The sequence below is a fragment of the Heterodontus francisci genome, chromosome 2, assembly GCF_036365525.1.
Source record: "Heterodontus francisci isolate sHetFra1 chromosome 2, sHetFra1.hap1, whole genome shotgun sequence".
NCBI classification, from domain to species: domain Eukaryota; kingdom Metazoa; phylum Chordata; class Chondrichthyes; order Heterodontiformes; family Heterodontidae; genus Heterodontus; species Heterodontus francisci.
In genome coordinates, this window is record NC_090372.1 from 174882040 (window position 1) to 174900807 (window position 18768).

The following is an 18768-nucleotide window of genomic DNA, read 5'->3' on the forward strand; positions in this document are numbered from 1 at the left end:
GCAACAGGCGGTAAAAAAGGCAAATAGTATGTTGGCCTTCATAGCGAGAGGATTCGAGTACAGGAGCAGGGATGTCTTGCTGCAATTATATAGGGCCTTGGTGAGGCCACACCTGGAATATTATGTGCAGTTTTGGTCTCCTTATCTGAGGAAGGATGTTCTTGCTATAGAGGGAGTGCAGCGAAGGTTTACCAGACTGATTCCTGGGATGGTGGGACTGACGTATGAGGAGAGATTGAGTCGGTTAGGATTATATTCGCTGGAGTTCAGAAGAGTGAGGGTGGATCTCATAGAAACCTATAAAATTCTAACAGGATTTGACAGGGTAGATGCAGGAAGGATGTTCCCGATGGTGGGGGAGTCTAGAACCAGGGGTCATAGTCTAAGGATATGGGGTAAACCTTTCAGGACTGAGATGAGGAGAAATTACTTCACCCAGAGAGTGGTGAGCCTGTGGAATTCGCTACCACAGAAAACAGTTGAGATCAAAACATTGTATGTTTTCAAGAAGGATTTAGATATAGCTCTTGGGTCTAAAGGGATCAAAGGATACGAGGAGAAGGCGGGAACAGGTTACTGAGTTGGATCATCAGCCATGATCATAATGAATGGCGGAGCAGGCTCGAAGGGCTGAATGGCTGACTCCTGCCCCTATTTTCTATGTTTCTATACTTAGCCATAACCCCACCTCCAACTTCGATGCCCTAGTCCTCATTTAAATCATTACTCTCTCTCTCTCAATCTAGCCATTTCCCCGGTACAGCCCTCATCTCCACTCCATAAAGTTCAAGGGGCACAGACTTGAACGAATTTGGTGGACAGCTGGTTTAGCCATTCACTGCCACATATGACTGGGCCACAATAAAGTACTATCGGGTCCTGCTCTCATCTGCCAAAACTGCTCACTATTCCAGGATCATTCTGGAATTCAAAGATAGCCCGAGCTTCTTTTCTCTACTGCAAACCATATTCTTAAACCACTCTCCCCTGTCTCCTCCATCTTCACCTCCAACAATGGGCAGAATTTTGTTCTGTACCTGAAAGCAGGCACTGAGGTGGGAGGGGCAAACAAAATGACAGGAGATACGATTCCCAACACTGCCCGAGCCGCCTTCCATTTTGTCCAGGACGGGAAGGCCGAGGACAGTCTTCCCACCCTAGGCCAATTGAGGTCCTTAAATAGCCAATTAATGGCCACTTAAGGGCCTCTTCCAGCCGCCACCTCAGTTTTAAGGAAGGCGGAGGGGCCTGCCACCATGGGGAAACGCCATCAGGTAAAGCCTGGCAACTTTCTAGCGGGGTTGGAGGGGGGCTCCTCCTTTGGAGGCAATCCTGGGCCCCCAGAGGGACCCCGGCAGCAATCACCGCCTCCCTGGGAAGATAACCACCCACCCTCACTAACCCCCTGCCCCACCCTGTCGCCGGGGCCTGCCTGACTGGCCTCAGCGACATCGACACTACTCACCTCTCTTGGGGTCTCCTCTAAGCTCGATGCTGCAGGACCTCCGGTACTACAAAGCTGCCAGCCTTCCGATTGGCTGGGAGCTCGTCCCTTAAAGGGACAGTGTCCCGACTATGGGCATTTAATTGGCTGCCCACCATTAAATGGCTTCGGAGTATGACGGAGGGCAGAAGTGAGATCTCCCACCCCCCCACTGCCCCTCGCCTTCCGGCCTGCTGCCAGGACCCTCGGAACCAGAATAAAATGCAGCCCAATAAGTGTGAAAAGCTCATGGATTTCTTTGTCACTAAGATTGAGACTATCTGATCAGCTGCCTCTGCCACTTCACTCCCTCCCCAGCCAAAGAAGCCAAACTTCATATGAAGTTCCACACTGCCCTGGCCCTGAACTCACATTGTTCTCTCGTTTCTCTCCTATCTGCCCTCATGGCTTCTCTGAGCTCATCTTGTCCATGAGACCCACCTCCTGCTCCCTATTCCCACTTAACTGCTGACTGCCCAACTTCCCTGCCTGGTTCCCATGTTAGCTAATATTGTTAACAGTTCTCTCTGCTCAGGTACTGTCCGCTTCTCCTTCAAAACTGTGCCTCTCTGCAAAACAAAACCCTTGACTACTCTGCCCTTACAAACTATCACCCCATCTCCAACCTCCCCTTCAAAGCTGCCCCTCTCCTCCATAAAACCATAGAATCATAGAACGATTACAGCACAGAAAGAGGCCATTCAGCCCGTCGTGTCCGTGCTGGCCGAAAACACTAGCAGCCCATTCTAATCCCACCTTCTTGCACCAGGTCCATTGCCTTGCAGGTTACAGCGCTTCAGGTGTATATCCAGGTACTTTTTAAATGAGTTGAGGGTTTCGGCCTCCACCACCGTTCCTGGCAGTGAATTCCAGACGCCCACCACTTTCTGGGTGGGGAAGTTTTTCCTCATGTACCCTCTAATTCTTCTACCATTCACCTTAAATCTGTGCCCCCTGGTAATTCAATTCTCCACTAGGGGAAACAGGTCCTTCCTGTCCACTCTATCTAGGCCCCTCATAATTTTGTACACCTCAATTAAGACACCCCTCAGCCTCCTCTGTTCTGAGGAAAACAACCCTAGCCTATCCAATCTTTCCTCATAGCTGCAACTTTCAAGCCCTGGCAACATTCTTGTAAATCTCCTCTGTACTCTCTCCAGAGCAATTATTTCCTTCCTGTAATGTGGTGACCAGACTGTACACAATAATCCAGCTGTGGCTTAACCACCATGTTATACAGTTCCAACATTACATCCCTGCTTTTGTATTCAATACCTCGGCCAATAAAGGAAAGCATTCCATGTGCCTTCTTCACCGCTCTATCTACCTGTCCTGCCACCTTCATGGACTGTGGACATGCACTCCAAGGTCTCTCACTTCTTCTACCCCTCTCAGTATCCTTCCGTTTATTGTGTATTCCCTTGCTTTGTTTGACCTCCCCAAATTACCTCACAATTCTCTGGATTGAATTTCATTTTCCACTTTTCTGCCCACTCAACCAAACCATTGATATCATTCTGGAGTCTACAGCTATCCTCAAAACCAACCCTCGACCCCTTTGGCCTTGCAAACTGCTGTAGTATCCCCAACCTCCCTTTCTTCTCCAAAGGCCTTGAGCATGCTGTTGCCTCCCAAATTCATACCTATCTTTCCCAGAACTCCATGTTTGAATCCCTCCAATCAGGTTTCTGCCCCACCCCAGTTCCAAAACAACTCTTATCAAAGTCACAAATGACATCCTATTTTTTTTTTCATTCGTGGGCTGTGGGCGTCGCTGGCCAGGCCAGCATTTATTGCTCATCCCTAATTGCCCTTGAGAAGGTGGTGTTGAGCTGTCTTCTTGAACCGCTGCAGTCCATGTGGGGTAGGTACACCCACATGTGACTGTGACAAAGGTAAACTATTCTTCCTCATCCTTCTTGACCTTTGAAACACCATCCTCCTCCAACACCTCTCCACCACTGTCCAGCTGAGTGGTTCCATTCTTATCTATCCAATCGTAGCCAGAGAATCACCTGCAATAGATTTTCTTCCCACTCCAGAACTGTTATCTTTGGTGTCCCCCCAGGATCTATCCTTGGCCCCCTTCTCTTTCTCACCACATGCTGCCTCTCAGCAACATCATCTGAAAACACATCATTAGTTTACACATGCATGCTGATGACACCCAGCTCTACCTCATCACCACCTCTCTCGACAACTCCACTGTTTTTAAATTGTCAGACTGCTTCTGCGATATCTCGTACTGCATACGCGGAAATTACCTCCAACTAAATATTGGGAAGACCAAAGCCATTGTCTTTGGTTTCGCCTGCAAACTCCATTCCCTCGCCATTGACTCCATTCCTCTCATTGGCAACTGTCTGAGGCTGAACCAGACTGTTCGCAATCTTGATGTCACGTTTGCCCCTGAGTTGAGTGTCTGACCTCATAACTGCACCATCACTAAGACTGCCTATTTCCACCTCCATTACTTTGCCTGGTTCCACCGCTGTCTCAACTTATCTGCTGTTGAAAGCCTCATCCATGCCTTTGTTACCTCCAGACTTGACTATTCCAATGCACTCCTGGCTGACTTCCCATGATCTATCCTCTGTAAACTTGAGGTCATCTAAAACTCTGCTGCTCTTAACTCACACCAAGTCCTGTTCACATGTCTCCCCTGTATGTGCTGACCTACATTGGCTCCCGGTTAAGCAATGCCTCAATTTTAAAATCCTCATCGTTGTTTTCAAATCCGTCCATGGCCTCACCCCTCCCGGTCACTGTAATCTCCTCCAACCTCACAATCCTTCAGGATATCAGCACTGCTTCAATCCCTGATTTCAATTGCTCACCATTGTTGGCCGTGCATTCAATTGCCAAGATCTTAAGCTCTGCTCTGGAATTCCCTCTTTTTATCTCTCCACCTGTCTTGCTCTCTTTCCTTTTTGCAGAAGTTCTTTAAAATGTACCACTTTGACCAAGCTTGTGGTCATTTGCCCTAGTTTCTCGGTGTCAAATTTTGTTTGATAATGCTCCTGTGAAGTGCCTTGGAGCATTTTAAGACATTAAAGGTGCTATATAACTAGAAGCTGTTGTTGTTGTTGTTGCGTGCAGCTGTGAAACACAGGCTAAAGTTACCAGTATGAATCAGAAACAGCAAGCTTCAGAGATGTTGAAACGAGGTCCCATCTGCTTTCTCTGGTTGATGTGAAAGATCCCATGGCACTATTTCGCAAAAGAGAAGGGGAGTTTTTCCCAGTGACCTGGTCAACCAACATCATTAAAATTGTACCTGGTCATTATCACATTTATGTTTGTGAAACCTTGCTGTGTGCAGATTGGCTGCCGCATTTCCTTCATTACAACACTTCAAAAATCCTTAACTGGCTGATTCAGTACCACCTGTGAGCAGACCTCATGGCCCCTATCATTTGCAGTGCATCTTCAGTGCGTAATGTTGAATGAAATGATAACATGAAGCTTATGGCATAACAGAGAACCCTTACTGTGTTTCCTGAAATATCACGCAAGGCACCACACTTGTTTTCCTTTCTTTACGGACTGCCCATTGAAAAGTATACTATCGAGGTGAGGAACAAGCTTAAACCAAGAACTGATTTATTTTACATAAAATACATGACCAAGCTGTCAATCAAAGTTATCACCCTTTGTGTCAGCACCAGATTCCACAGCATTTGCCTTTCCTAAGTCTCCACACTAAGCATATGAATTGGAGCAGCATGAAAAGACCAACAGAATTTGGGGTTTTATAAGTAGGAGTATAATGTCCAAAAGCACAGGAATAATGAAAATTCTCTGCTGTAACTTGAGGGTTTTGCGTAGAGTCTCAGATGTCACAGGGGAATCATCTTCTCAAAGTGGTTTAAAATTATATATAATGACTCTACTTTAGTTCTCTAATTATCACGGGAAATTGCTATGGCAACCGGTTTGATTTCAGGCTGCTGTCTTATTGTTGAGAAAAAAAATGATGAATTTAATCTTACAGCAACATTAACTTTAAAAGCGACAGGTCAGGCTACACAGACAAAGCCCAATTTGTTATAGGATCAAGAAATACAGATTTGGTGCTACGCTGCTCCTCAGGCACTGTATGCTTGGACCCCTGAGCATGATAAGGCAAGCTCAATTCAGATAAATAGTTTTGCTCCATTAGCACATTTTGCACTGGGAGTGTCACAGGGTTCAGATTCAGAATGCCAAGTGACAGCAGCCAGTGAGGAGAAGTAACAAAAAAGGATGGTTTCAGAAGGAGAGGGCCACTCGGCAGCAAGGTTGATATTTTTAAATGGAAGTACCATATTTTGATATTTTTGATATTCTGTTTCTTCAAGAAAGGAATTGAAAAAAAGTGAAAATGTTTAAATGTTGTGTTTTAAAACAATAGAGTGAGTATTGACACCACTGTGTCAGCCAATGAGTTGGAGGGGGCCAGGGTCGGGCCTTACAGTAAGCAGAGTCTATTTAAGCAGAGCTTTTATGCATTAGACAAGGGAATTATTGATCATCTTCATTCAAGCCAGAACTTGTCGTGTCACTTTACGCAGCCTTTCAAACAAAATGCATTTACTGTAGATATTGATGATGTTATTACAGCTATTTGAGTCAGTTTGAGGAATGTCACAGCTCACAATCCATTTCAAATTTAGACATTGAGAGTCAATTAACTCATCCCAGACTTATTAAGGCATGATGGTCACAATTAATTTTGAGAATAGTAGGATATGGTGTCTTGAGACCAAAACCCCAGGGGAGGGCAGATAGTCAGTCTCACTGTCAAATCTATTGGTAGATACTGAGCAGGAAAGAGGTCGTAGGATTCACCCTTCCACTTGCTAGAACCCCAGACAGAAATAGGGCAGGATTTTATCCTGCCCTTGGAGACAGGAACAGAGGCGGGTGGAGTAGAGGGAACAACATGGCAGGGTGTGTCATTCCCGATGTTACCCAGGCCCCCTGCCATTTTGGCTGGGACAGGAAAGGCCAAGAACAGCCTTCCTGCCCTAGGCCAATTAAGGCCCTCAAAGTGGCCAATTAATGGCTGCTTAAGGTCCTCTTGCTGCCTCCACCTCAATTTTATGGAGGATGAAGGGGCAAGCCACTGCATGGAGATGCCACCAGGCAAAGCCTATTGGCCTCCTAGCGGGGGTGGGGAGTCCCTCCTCTGGGGGCAATCCGGGGCCCCCGGAGGGCCCCCTCAGTGGCCATGGCCAAGCGCCCGCCCCCCACCCCAGGGAAGAGCCCCCCACTTTCACTAACCACCCCCCTATTCCTTCACTGGGGCCTGCCTGAATGTCCTTGGCAACTCTGAGCCCACTTACCTGTCCCGGGGTCTCCAAAGTCCTCGGTACTGCAGGGCCTCCTGTAATATTGTCAGTGGCCACTGCTCCTGGTTGCCCAGCAGCTCTGAAGGCAGGTGCTCGTTCCTTAAAGGGACGGCGTCGCCAGCGGTGGGCAGTTAATTGGATGCCCACTTTGAGATCGCAACGGGGGTCAGACAGAGAACCAAAGCAAGGTCTCCCCCCGTCTTCTAGCCCACTGCCAAGACCCCTGTCGCTGGAATAAAATCTGGCCCATAGGAGCAGAGTGTCACATTGGCAGTGAGTCAGCTGGAGAGGAAGCAAAGGGAAACTCGCTCAAGTCCAGACGCAGCTATCCAGGAAAAGTTAAACAAGCCAGTTTTCTTTTAACCGCCAGTAGCCAGACACAGTAACGCTGATGCTGGCTCTATCAGTAAGAAATCTTCATCTTTCAACAACAACAACAACTTGCACTTATGTGTTGCCTTTAACATAAAAAAAAATCCCAAGGCGCTTCACAAACATCATAGAAAATTTGACACAGCCACATAAGGAGATATTAGGCCAGATGGCCAAAAGCTTGATCAAAGAGGTAGCTTTTAAGGAGCATTTTAAAGGAGGAAAGAGAGGTACCGAGGCAGAGGGATTTAGGGAGGCAATTCCAGAGCTTGGGGCCTTGCCAGCTAAAGGCATGACTGTCAAAGCTTGAGCAATTAAAATCGGGAATGCTCAAGAGGCCAGAATTGGCAGAATGCAGACATCTCAGGGGGCTGTAAGGGAAGAGGTGAGATGGAGTAGTACACAGAGCAAAACCATAGATTTCAACTCACTTTTATAAAAGATGCAAATATTTTAAACTCCATTTGCAGATATGTAATACACTTCAAGATATGAATGTGCTTTTCTAAAATTGCAGAGGGAAAATCATCCCATCAGACCTTGAGAGAAAAATACTTGAAGTCAAGCAAAAGGTCAGTTTTTTTTTAATTAACTACAACCCCAATTAAAACTATTGCATGTTTCCTTCACTCAGTTATGAATTAGGCATGAATTTTCTGTGGGCACATTGCCAGTATAGAACACTCAGCTGTCAGCTGTCAGATATCTTTCTATTTGCAGTCAACCTACCATATAATCAAGGAGCGGGTGGTAAATTTTGCAAATGGTAAGAATTCAATGACCCAGCTGGCTCTTATGGGTTTGGATTTCATCAAGTTATTTTCCAGGACCAGTTTACACTGCTGTGTTGGTATTCCAATGCTGTTGAGATGGACCGGTCGGATGCAGGTTACCATTTCTACCAAGGAATCCTCTGAAGTCACCTGCCTCTTTTGGGAAACGTTAGAGTAGACTTCAGTTAAAAGGTAGAGAAATGAACTCAGAGTGAGTTAGCCCTGCTAAAATACTTAGTTCGGAATTGGTAAAAGTTCAGGGGCAGATTGCTTGCTTGCCCTTTCAATGAGGACTTCAGATCTATTTGCAACCAGATACTTCAATGAGTCTATTAACTGCTCTTCCTGGGAATTTCTTCCATGGTATAAATAACAGCATGACTGTTGTGGCCTCGTGTGGAGCATAAACACCAGCATAGGGCCAAATGCCATGTTTCTGTGTGTAAATTCTATGTAATTTTATGAATCAGTCTCAAGGTTGTAATTTGTTTTGTGGTAGGATATCAATGTGACTTTTGAATCAGTATCAAGGTTATGATTGGAATAATCCTGGAACAATCATTTAGAATGTCCACATTAATATTATATTGTGTCCTCTGCATACCTCTCCCAAGAACTGGTAGCAATTATCATGGGCTTGTAACAGGTGCAATGAGAGGGATATGTCACGGATATGTAGGAGTTGTGACAGTCACTGCCTGGGTGATAATCTAGTGGAGCAAATCACACAATCATGTGGATCTCACTCAATTTTTATTCCTTTGAAATCAATGGGATCAACATCGGCTGGGTTCTACAATGGGTGGATGATCCACTTCACCGGATTACTGCCCAGATGGTGAAGGTGAATTGAATCCCCAGTACTAATATTTTTCAATAATTACTTTACAAAAGAGCTGAATGAATGTATCTATTAAAGTAATGTGGAATGTTATAGGGATGCACATATTAAAAAATAGCTTTAAATACTCTATGCAACCTAGTAAAATAAGGGATGGTTTCGCAAGGCTTCATTCTTGGCATGGAACTTGGCTAGCCCCAGCCATGATAGGGCTAGACCCAATATTTTGATGCACACACACCGCTAAAGAGATTCAACACACAGAGCAGAAACTCACAGAATAACCCCCATCATCGGTAGATAGGCTGTCAGGTTCCATTTAAGTGGTGCAATACAGCCACAATCTCTTTGCTCATAAACTTGCTGCCAGAATATGAAGGCCAGATGCCTAGTCATCTGGGTTAAATCAGCAAAATTCCCATTCTCCAGTGAACCGCACCATCAATTATCTTGGGCTGAATTTTATTCTGCCCTTGGAGGCGGGCATAGAGACAGGGGGCAAACAAAATGGCAGCAGGCACTGTTCCACACATTGCCCGGGCCTCCTGCCATTTGTTCGTGGTGGGGAAGGCCATCCCAGACCAATTGAGGCCGTTAAGTGGCCAATTTATAACTATTTAAGGGCCTCTACCTGCTTCCACCTCAATTTTGCTGAAGACGAAGGGCCCACTGCCACAGGGAGATGCTGTCAGGTAAAGCCTGGTGGCCTCCTAGAGGGTTTGGGGGGGTGGTCCCTCCTTGGGCGCAATCTAGAGCCCCCGGAGGGTCCCCCAGCAGTGATTGCTACCACCCCCACCCCAAGGAAGACCACATCCCACTCACCAACCCCTCCCCCACCCCATCATCTGCCTGAATGGCTCCGGCGACCCCGACCCTACTTACCTCTCCCAGGGTCTTCATCAATCTTCCCCTGTTTTCAGTCTGCAGGGCCAGCAGTGACCTCTGCTCCTGGTGGTTCTGCTGATACTGCACAGCTGCTGGCCTTCTTATTGGCTGGCAGCTGTGGAGGTGGGGCTCATTCCTTAAATGAACAGCATCCTTAATGGAGGAAAGTTAATTGGCTGCCTGCTGGTAAATAGCTGAAAGAGTCCGATGGAGGGCCAAGGTGGGACTCCCATTGCTAGAATAAAATGTAGCTCAGGAACTCCCCCACTATGACCCGCGATGTCTGGGAGCTGGTAAAATCCAGCCCAATATCTCAAGACTCAAGCCTCCTGACCGCTATAAATCTTGACCTGTCATTCTCTGTAAACATCTTTTCCAAGTCAAAAAGTCCCCACTAGGTACTTATCTGAAGACTTCCAGTAAATGTTGTTTTCAAACAACCTCTCAGTGACCCTTGTAAGAAAAAAATCATGGAATTCTTTTCATTTTTAAAATACAAGTCCTCAAAATTTAACAAAAAATGGAAGCACTTTCGTAACAAATTCAAATCATGCCCAACCAGGAAAATGAGCCCATTACTATAATTTGGGATGGGGTTTGCAGCCATGAACATGGAAGGTCTAGAAAAGGAGGATGAAAGGTGACACTCCACTGCACTTGTACCAGCAGAGTGAGCCCCCGGGAATTTTAGGGTCATGGCAATCTCCCTGCTTTGCTTACAAGAGGAAATCATCCATCTTTGTTTATGATGTTGGTGACATAAAGCAAATAAAAGAAATCAACCTGCCAACATGCAATAATTTTACATGCCCATGAACTTTATAAAACTAGGTCATTACAGGGAATCTGAAATAGGCAAGTAAGATGTGAGCACTCCCCCGGAGAGAATCAAGGATCACCACACAGGCAGTTTTCAATGCTAGGGGCAACTGTGGGAGTGGACCTCGTGGCTCAACAGACAGCCTAGTCTCAACCAGGGTAACTATAAAGGGGTGCAAATTCCACAGACTCTTTGAGGGGTGTGAGAGGCGTGGGACTGGTGAGAGTTACAGTCACTGCTTTGCCCTTTGGCTGACCTCATTCCAAACTCCAGGAACAGGTTCATTAATGCATATGGGGCAGGCAGCCATGCCTATAGTGGCACGATAGAGGCAGGAACCCCATTCAGGAAGCAGAACTCAGAGTGGTACCCTGCCTCTGCAAAAATAGAACCTGAGGCTTAAATTGGATTGAAGAAAATTGGCCACAGAAATAGTTCCTGCTGCATCTATTGGGGACAAGTTGGGAGGAATTCCTGGGTTGACCAGGAACATCTCCAGACATGCTTCCAAAGTACTGGATAAACAAAACTGGGCAAGCAGAAGAAGCGTCTGGCCACTTTCCCTTGGCAAGTGATTTGTGGGGTACTTTTACAACGATGGAAACCCAGTAGAACTGAGTTCTGCCCAAGGTGAAGCCCCCTAACCCCCAGAATGTGAGATTTATTGATCTATATATCTTTAAAATTCAAAGAAACTAATAATGCCATTCATTCCAAACTTTTCCCAGTGTACTTCCACTTGTAGTGGTACAGAGGGACAAGGCCTGATCTTCCTGAACTTTGTACCCATGGAATGTTTATTTCTGGGGTTGGGGCAGGTGGGGAGTGGTGGTGAAAGCACAGGGAAAATGGGCAGGAATATTATCCAGGATCTTGCCCCTTTTATGTTTCCCAGAATTGCTGGGGCTGTGGGTGCAATAGGAACAAGTTATGGGCTGCCACAGAAATATGGCATCAGATAGCATGCTCACCCCAACCACCTCATTTTCCTCCAACTAGAAATGCATCTGTTTTAACGGTTGCCCAGAAGAAGTGGGTTTTATTGCCTGTGCCCTGCCTAGCTCCAATCTGAGGACCTTAGAGGGGTGGGCAACAAAGTACAGAAAAGCAAACAGAACCCTAGATCCTTTTCTCTTTCAGATCAAGGATGGGTGCTGCAGGCCTGCTGTTATATACAAAGAAAAAATATTCCAATATCTGGGAGCTACATAAGAGTACCTTAGTTCCTCCTTTTAATACTTCATGCAACTGCCTTTAATCGGTCTCCTTTTATTTTGTGCAGGGCTTTGTGCCATTCTTTGTTAATGCTACAGCAGGCACTACAGTGTATGGCGCCTTCGATCCTCTTGTGGCTATCGCTGATATATGTAACAAGTACAAGATCTGGATGCACGTTGATGTGAGTGAGTCCATTCACAAAAACAATCTTCATTAAGACACTACTACAGTCTGCACGTTCCGATATGTTTAATTGCAGTGCTTCACAGAGTCCTCTTGAAATTATAAATGTTCATATTTCTGATAATATTTCATAATGGGGTGAGTTTTATAACTTAGTGCTCCCATCATCTTCACACAGCAGGAGAAGAAGTTAGGAATGCAGGTGTAGAGGCCTGAATGGAAGATAGTATAGTGCACGAAACAGGTGCACTGACCTCCAAGCTCAAGTTCCCAATATATGCTCCTGTTGCTAAAAATGTTAAATCTTAAACTTTACCCCCAAACCTGCAGCATTTCACAGTAACACTATGGAAATGGAAGGACTACTAGCACTTGGGTCAGATTAGCATCCAATTGGTTTATGCTTAGTGACTGTGGATTTTACTGTTGCAACTAATTTGCAACAGAACTGTAGCTGTTACAATCTGGTCTCTCAACTGACAGCTTCCCATCTTCCTCTTCAGCCTTTCCCTTTTCCTTAGTATTTTCTTCTCTTGCCCTTCTTTGAACCTGTTTCTCTACCTCATTATAAACCAATTCCCATTTACCTTTCCTTCCTCTGTTTCTTGCCTAATATTCTCTGTCCTGCTTCATCTATAAGACTTTCTCACACCTTAATGTGATGCACAGATTGCAGCATCAGCTCTATCACCCATACCTAGTCCAAACATCTCATCTCTGCATATTGTAGAACAGCAGAAATATTTTTAAGGAATAAAAACAGAAGCATTGAGTATTATTTGGGGTCTAATACTGCAACAATTGGAGTGGTGTATCAACTGTAATAGCATGAGTATGAAAAATAAACTGCTCATTACACAGTGACAATAACAATATGGGTGGCAGATTAATCAGCCCCTGCCACTGAACTGTTATATGGATTGGGGGTGGTGGGGGAATGGTGGTTGTTTAAAGGAATGACTCTGGGATTCGGCTGCATATGTGCTATCTGAGTATCTTTTGCAGTAGTCTTCCTGGCTGTTTTGTATTACAAAAATTATATAGCAAGCCTGGCTTCTGACCTGTGGGAGCATATGAAACGTGCTTCAAGATGCCATTAATATGGTCTTCAATGATCCTGATAGCTGCATGGTCCTCACGATGTCTGAATCCTGCTTTTGTCTTTGGATAGTAAGGGTGCCCTTAGCCATTGCTGTAGATAGTCACCTTGGCCTCCGAGGAGCCATCCTCACAATTTACCTTCTCTCTCAACTAAGCCTGGCAGAGGTGGTTGCCTTAGAATAAAAGAAATGTGACTGCTGCCTGCCAAGGGGGCATTGCCTTGCAAGATTCAGGGTTCATGATCACAGGCCATCCAAATATTGATGGACCAGACTCCCTTCTAATCATGCAAGGCTATAACATTATGTCCGGCAGCTTGAACGTTTGGGGAATTCAGCAGCATGATGAAATTGGGCAACCTTGTCTTGTAGCTGTTACCATTCACTGGGACAAAGATGAAACTTGCCATGTTAGATTTTAAAAAACTATTATGTTGCATCTGCAAACAATTTTTCAGCTGATACCACAGATTTCTTTCATGCTACCCTGAAACAAAGCATCACAATTGAGGGAAAAGAGGCTGAAACAACATTTGTCTCCATATGCAGCTGCGTAACTTTAACTTGTCCTGTCCCCTTAAATTTGAGCTGCTAGCCAGATTTTCTGCATCTCCATTAGGCTCACTACCTGTGCAAAGCCAGAGCTGTGCTGGGAATTCTTTAATTATCTGAGCAGACCCTGCAAAATTGCATACTCTCCTCAGTATACTTTTAACTTACTTTGTGCTGGCAGCTACTCTCCCAGTGCAATTTTGCTGAGGTCAAAAAATCAAGACTTGAGACTTTGTGAGCCCTCAATCCATCAGTTGCAGGATAGGTTTTTATTTTTTGAATTCAAAGGCAAATTTTAACAAAATGTTGGCCTCACCCCACTTATGTTTCCACCAAACAACAAAATGAGTCCCTTTTCCAAAATGAAAGGCAATCCATTGGTTTTACCTCAGCCCATTTCCAGATATTTGTGTTTGCGTAAATGTTGTGAAATGTTGAGATTACAATGATTCAATATGTGCTTTGTCTTAATTCAGGCAGCCTGGGGTGGTGGTTTACTGATGTCTAGAAAACACCGGTGGAAGCTAAATGGAGCCGAGAGGTAAAGGATCATGTTGTCACTTTTCCAGATCTAGTGTAGAGCTTAGGCGTGCTGGTTCTCAGACAGTCTGGCCCTGAATTTCCACATGGGTGATCTTAAACTCCCACTGCAAACTTGGTGGGAGACTAATGGAACCCCCAGAGAAATAGTTGAATTCCCGGAGGAAATCGGGTCAATTCCATGAAAACTCAAAGCCTTTTGGGCTCGACTTTGACTCCCGGACAGGAAAAGGCAGCAGTGAGGCTTGGCTGGTTTTAATGACCTGGGCCTTATTAACATGCTCCTTTCTAAAAGAAATGCCTAGGAACCCAGGGGAATGGTCTCTGGCACAAGGTAAGTGCTCTGGGAAGGGAATCCTGTTCAAGGAAGGGGATGAGAAGTGAGGGTGGAGCCTAGGACAGGTAAAGTTTTCTTGTGGAGCCCAGAGTTGCAACTTCCTCTTTTGGCTTGGCTTCTGTTCCTGGCGGGTTTTGACTGGCAGGGAAGCCATTAATGCCTCCCTTCTCAGGCCTCTGGTTAAAATAGCATTTCAGGTCCCAATGACATCATCAATCCCACTTCCCCAACCCCCAATCTACATATACAACTCCCTTGTGTCTGTAAAGTAGTTTGTAACAGAACATGTTTCTAATTGGTCTTCATGTTGCTGTCACTGTAGGCTGAAAGAATCGACTGGGTTTGAGGAATTTCATTTTATTATTTGATGCTGCCATAAAATCTGCTGCATCAGCTGCACTTTCATGTTGACCTGATAACCTCTAAACCTGGGGAGGTGACTTAATGAACATTTTCTGTAGGCAGCTCTAAAATTATGATATTGCCATATCCCCTGGATTTTTATGGCAATTGTGGGAGGTCTGGCTTGTCTAACTTTGTGAGTTACCATGATGATTTTCATAGCTTACCTTGTAGCCTGTCAGAGCCCTTTTGGCTCACCCAGAGTTTGATTGTCAAAGATATTGTCACTACTTATGATGTTTATCATCAACAGATTCCTCAGCCTAGTTGGTGACTTAGAAGAAGGATATGGTAGATAAAAGCACTATCAGTATCAGGTTCAGACTTGAAACACTAACGATACTGAAAAGTCACATTTACTGAAAATTCAACTTGCACCCAAAACAGACACAAAATCCACAGAGCGCTCAATCTGTGCCCAGGCCAAATTTGAGCTTGGGCTCATTTAAATGCTGCTGGCGAGCTGTGGGCATCAAATAGGCATCCTGCTACAGCTCAAATCGGTGGGGGTGAGGGTGCATTTTCCAGGCGTTTCTTCAGAGGCCTCCAGTGTCCTTCAGGCAACACTGGTAAGGCCTCTCAATTCCAGTTCACACCTTAATTTTACCAGGGGGCCTACAACATGGTAGGATCCCAATTAGCATATTTGAACAGCTTTAAACTGTTTCAGGCGGCTGAGCTACTCGACCATTTCCAGCCCTGTCTAATATCACATCGGCTGCCCTTGGGTGTTCAAAGGATGGTCGAGATGCCACCTCTCCCCCTTCCACTCCTCGCCGCCCACCCTCAGCTGCAGATTTCTGACTGTTGACTACCTGCTTTTCAGATGCAGAATGGAGGCTTTCCTGCTTTGGTTGATTTTATTAATAAATACAGTTTATTATATTTTTATTTTTAGAGGCAATTCTGTCACTTGGAATCCGCACAAGATGATGGGAGTTCCGCTTCAGTGTTCTGCTCTACTTGTTAGGGAAGAGGTAGGGGCTATTTTATTGCAAAGGTCATTGAATGTAAATCACTAATGCAGTTGGAAACTTTAAATGTCATTTACAAAAACAGACCAGGCAGTTCCCAGATGGGTGCGAGCACTGATGACCTCACCCAATGCGGCAGTAGAGGCATAGCAATTGGACGCAGCACTTCCAGGTGAAAATCAACCTGGGCTCTCTGTTCTTGCTTGTTGTTCAGTGACCCACCCAGAAAATGCATGTGAAAGTTCAACAACATTGGCTGAGTAGAGGATGGACTCGAGTGTGCCGTTCCTCCCAGTGAAATAGCCTGCTGCCACTCACTGTCTTGGTACATCCACGAATATTTGTCACTTAGACAAGCCACAATGACCGATGGTTGTCAGTGACTGTGCAATCGTATTGCAGAAAAAGTCAGCCGGCCCGAAATTCCAGAACCTCCACTTTCTTTTCAGAAGACCAGTAGAGTGGAAATCTCAGCCGCTGATAGACAGGGACACAGATCTCCTCCCAAACTGTGGGCCATGAAGTTAGTAACATTTTCAATGCTTCAGAAGTGCCCACCTGATTCCACCAATAGGAGAATTAGAACAGTGCCCGCCCTGTCACTAAGGCTGGGCTTGAGCCTGAGAAGGTCTGAAGAAATGGCAAGTAAACTTTATGTCTGCTCGCAAGGGAGCAATCAGAGAGTGTTACAAAATAGAAGGAGGCCATTTGGCCCGTCATACTTGTGTCAGCTCTTTGAAAGAGCTGTCCAACTTTATCTCATATCACAGCTTTTTTCCCATAACCTTGCTAATTAGTTCTCTTCAAGTACATGTTCAATTGCCTTTTGAAATTTCACAAAATTATAGAATTATAACAGTGCAGAAGGAGGCCATTTGGTCCATCGTGTCCGCACCGGCTCTCTGAAAGAGCAATTCACCTAGTTCCATTCCCCCACCTTCTCCCCGTAACCCTGCACATTCTTCCTTTTCATATAACTGTCTAATTCCCTTTTGAATGCTTCAATTGAACCTGCCTCCACCACGTTCTCAGGCAGTGCATTCCAGATCTTAACCACTCGCTGCATGAAAAAGTTTTTCCTTGTGTTGCTTTTGCTTCTCTCACCCATTACTTTAAATCTGTGTCCTCTCGTTCTTGATCATTTCACGAGTGGGAACAGTTTCTCTCTATCTGCTCTGTCCAGACCCCTCATGATTTTGAATACCTCTATCAAATCACCTCTCAGCCTTCTCTTCTCCAAGGAAAACCGTCCTAACTTCTCCAATCTATCTTCATAACTGAAGTTCCTCATCCCTGGAACCATTCTCATGAATTTTTTCTGTACTCTCTCTAATGCCCTCACATCTTTCCGAAAGTACACCGCCCAGAACTGGATGCAATACTCCAGCTGAGGCTGAACTAGTGTCTTATGTATGTTCAACAGCTCTTGTACGCTATGCCCCTATTAATAAAGCCCAGGATACTGTTTGATTTATTAACTGCTCTCTCAATCAGTCCTGCCACTTTCAATGGCATATGCAGATATACACCCAGGTCCCTCTGCTCCTGCACCACTTTTAGAATTGTACCCTTTATTTTATATTGTCTCTCCATGTTCTCCCTACCAAAATGAATCACTTCACATTTCTCTGCACTGAACTCCATCTGCCACCTATCTGCCCATTCCATGAACTTGTCTATGTCCTTTTGAAGTTCATAAGATCATAAGAACTAGGAGCAGGAGTAGGCCGTCCGGCCCCTCGAGCCTGCTCCACCATTCAATAAGATCATGGCTGATCTTTTCGTGGACTCAGATCCACTTACCCGCGCTCTCACCGTATCCCTTAATTCCTTTATTGTTCAAAAAGATATCTACCTTAGCTTTAAAAACGTTTACTGAAGAAGCGTCAACTACTTCACTGGGCAAGGAATTCCATAGATTAACAACCCTCTGGGTGAAGAAGTTCTACTCTATCTTTCTCACAGTTCACAATGCTTCCAAGTTTTGTATCATCCGCAAACTTTGAAATTGTGCCCTGTCCACCAAGGTCTAGATCATTAATATATATCAGGAAAAGCAAGAGTCCCAACACTGACCCCTGAGAAACTCTATCACAAACCTTCCTCCAGCCGTAAAAACTCTTTGTTTCCTGTCACTCAGCCAATTCCACACCCATGTTACTACCATCCCTTTTATTCCATGAGCTATAACTTTGCTCACAAGTCTGTTGTGTGGCACTGTATCAAACGTCTTTTGAAAGTCCATGTACACTACATCAACTGCATTGCCTTCATCAACCCTTTCTATTACCTCCTCAAAAAACTCCAGCAAGATAGTTAAGCATGATTTTCCCTTAAGAAATCCATGGCCTGTGGATGCTGGGCTTATCTTTCCACCCTTTTTGAACAAGGGTGTAACGTTTGCAATTCTCCAGTCCTCTGGCACCACACCTGAGTAGAAGGAAGACTGAAAAATTATGGCCAGTGCCTTCATGATTTCCATTCTCACTTCTCTCAGTATCCTTGGATGCATCTCATCCAGTCCTGGTGCCTTATCCACTTTAAGTACAGACAATCTATCCAATAAGTCCTCCTTATCAATTTTAAACCCTTCTAGTGTCTGAATTACCTCCTCTTTCACCATTGACTGGGTTGCATCTTCTTCCTTGATGGAGATGCAAAGTATTCATTTAAACCCTCAGCTACGCCCTCTGCCTCCATATGTAAATCCCCTTTATGGTCCCTAATCAGTCCAACTTCTCCTTTTACCACCCTTTTACTATTTATCTGTCTATAGAAAACTTTGGGATTCCATTTAATATTCGCTGCCAGTCTCTTTTCATGCTCTCTCTTAGCTTCTCTTATTTGCTTTTTTACTTCCCCTCTTGACCTTTTATATTCAGCCTGGTTCTCACTCATATTTTCTACCTGGCATCTGTCATAAGCACACTTTTTCTTCTTTATCTTAATCTCTAC

The 18768-nt window shown here is 45.0% G+C and overlaps 1 protein-coding gene across 1 annotated transcript in view; it reads left to right on the forward strand.

The window, feature by feature from the left end:
* Positions 1–18768, forward strand: part of gad2 (glutamate decarboxylase 2) — a 174913-nt gene that overhangs the window by 101196 nt on the left and 54949 nt on the right. The window contains exons 9-12 of the mRNA XM_068051788.1: positions 7706–7760; positions 11790–11906; positions 14037–14101; positions 15738–15816. Coding sequence (XP_067907889.1) covers positions 7706–7760; positions 11790–11906; positions 14037–14101; positions 15738–15816 — 316 coding nt within the window. The remainder of the gene's footprint in view (positions 1–7705; positions 7761–11789; positions 11907–14036; positions 14102–15737; positions 15817–18768) is intronic.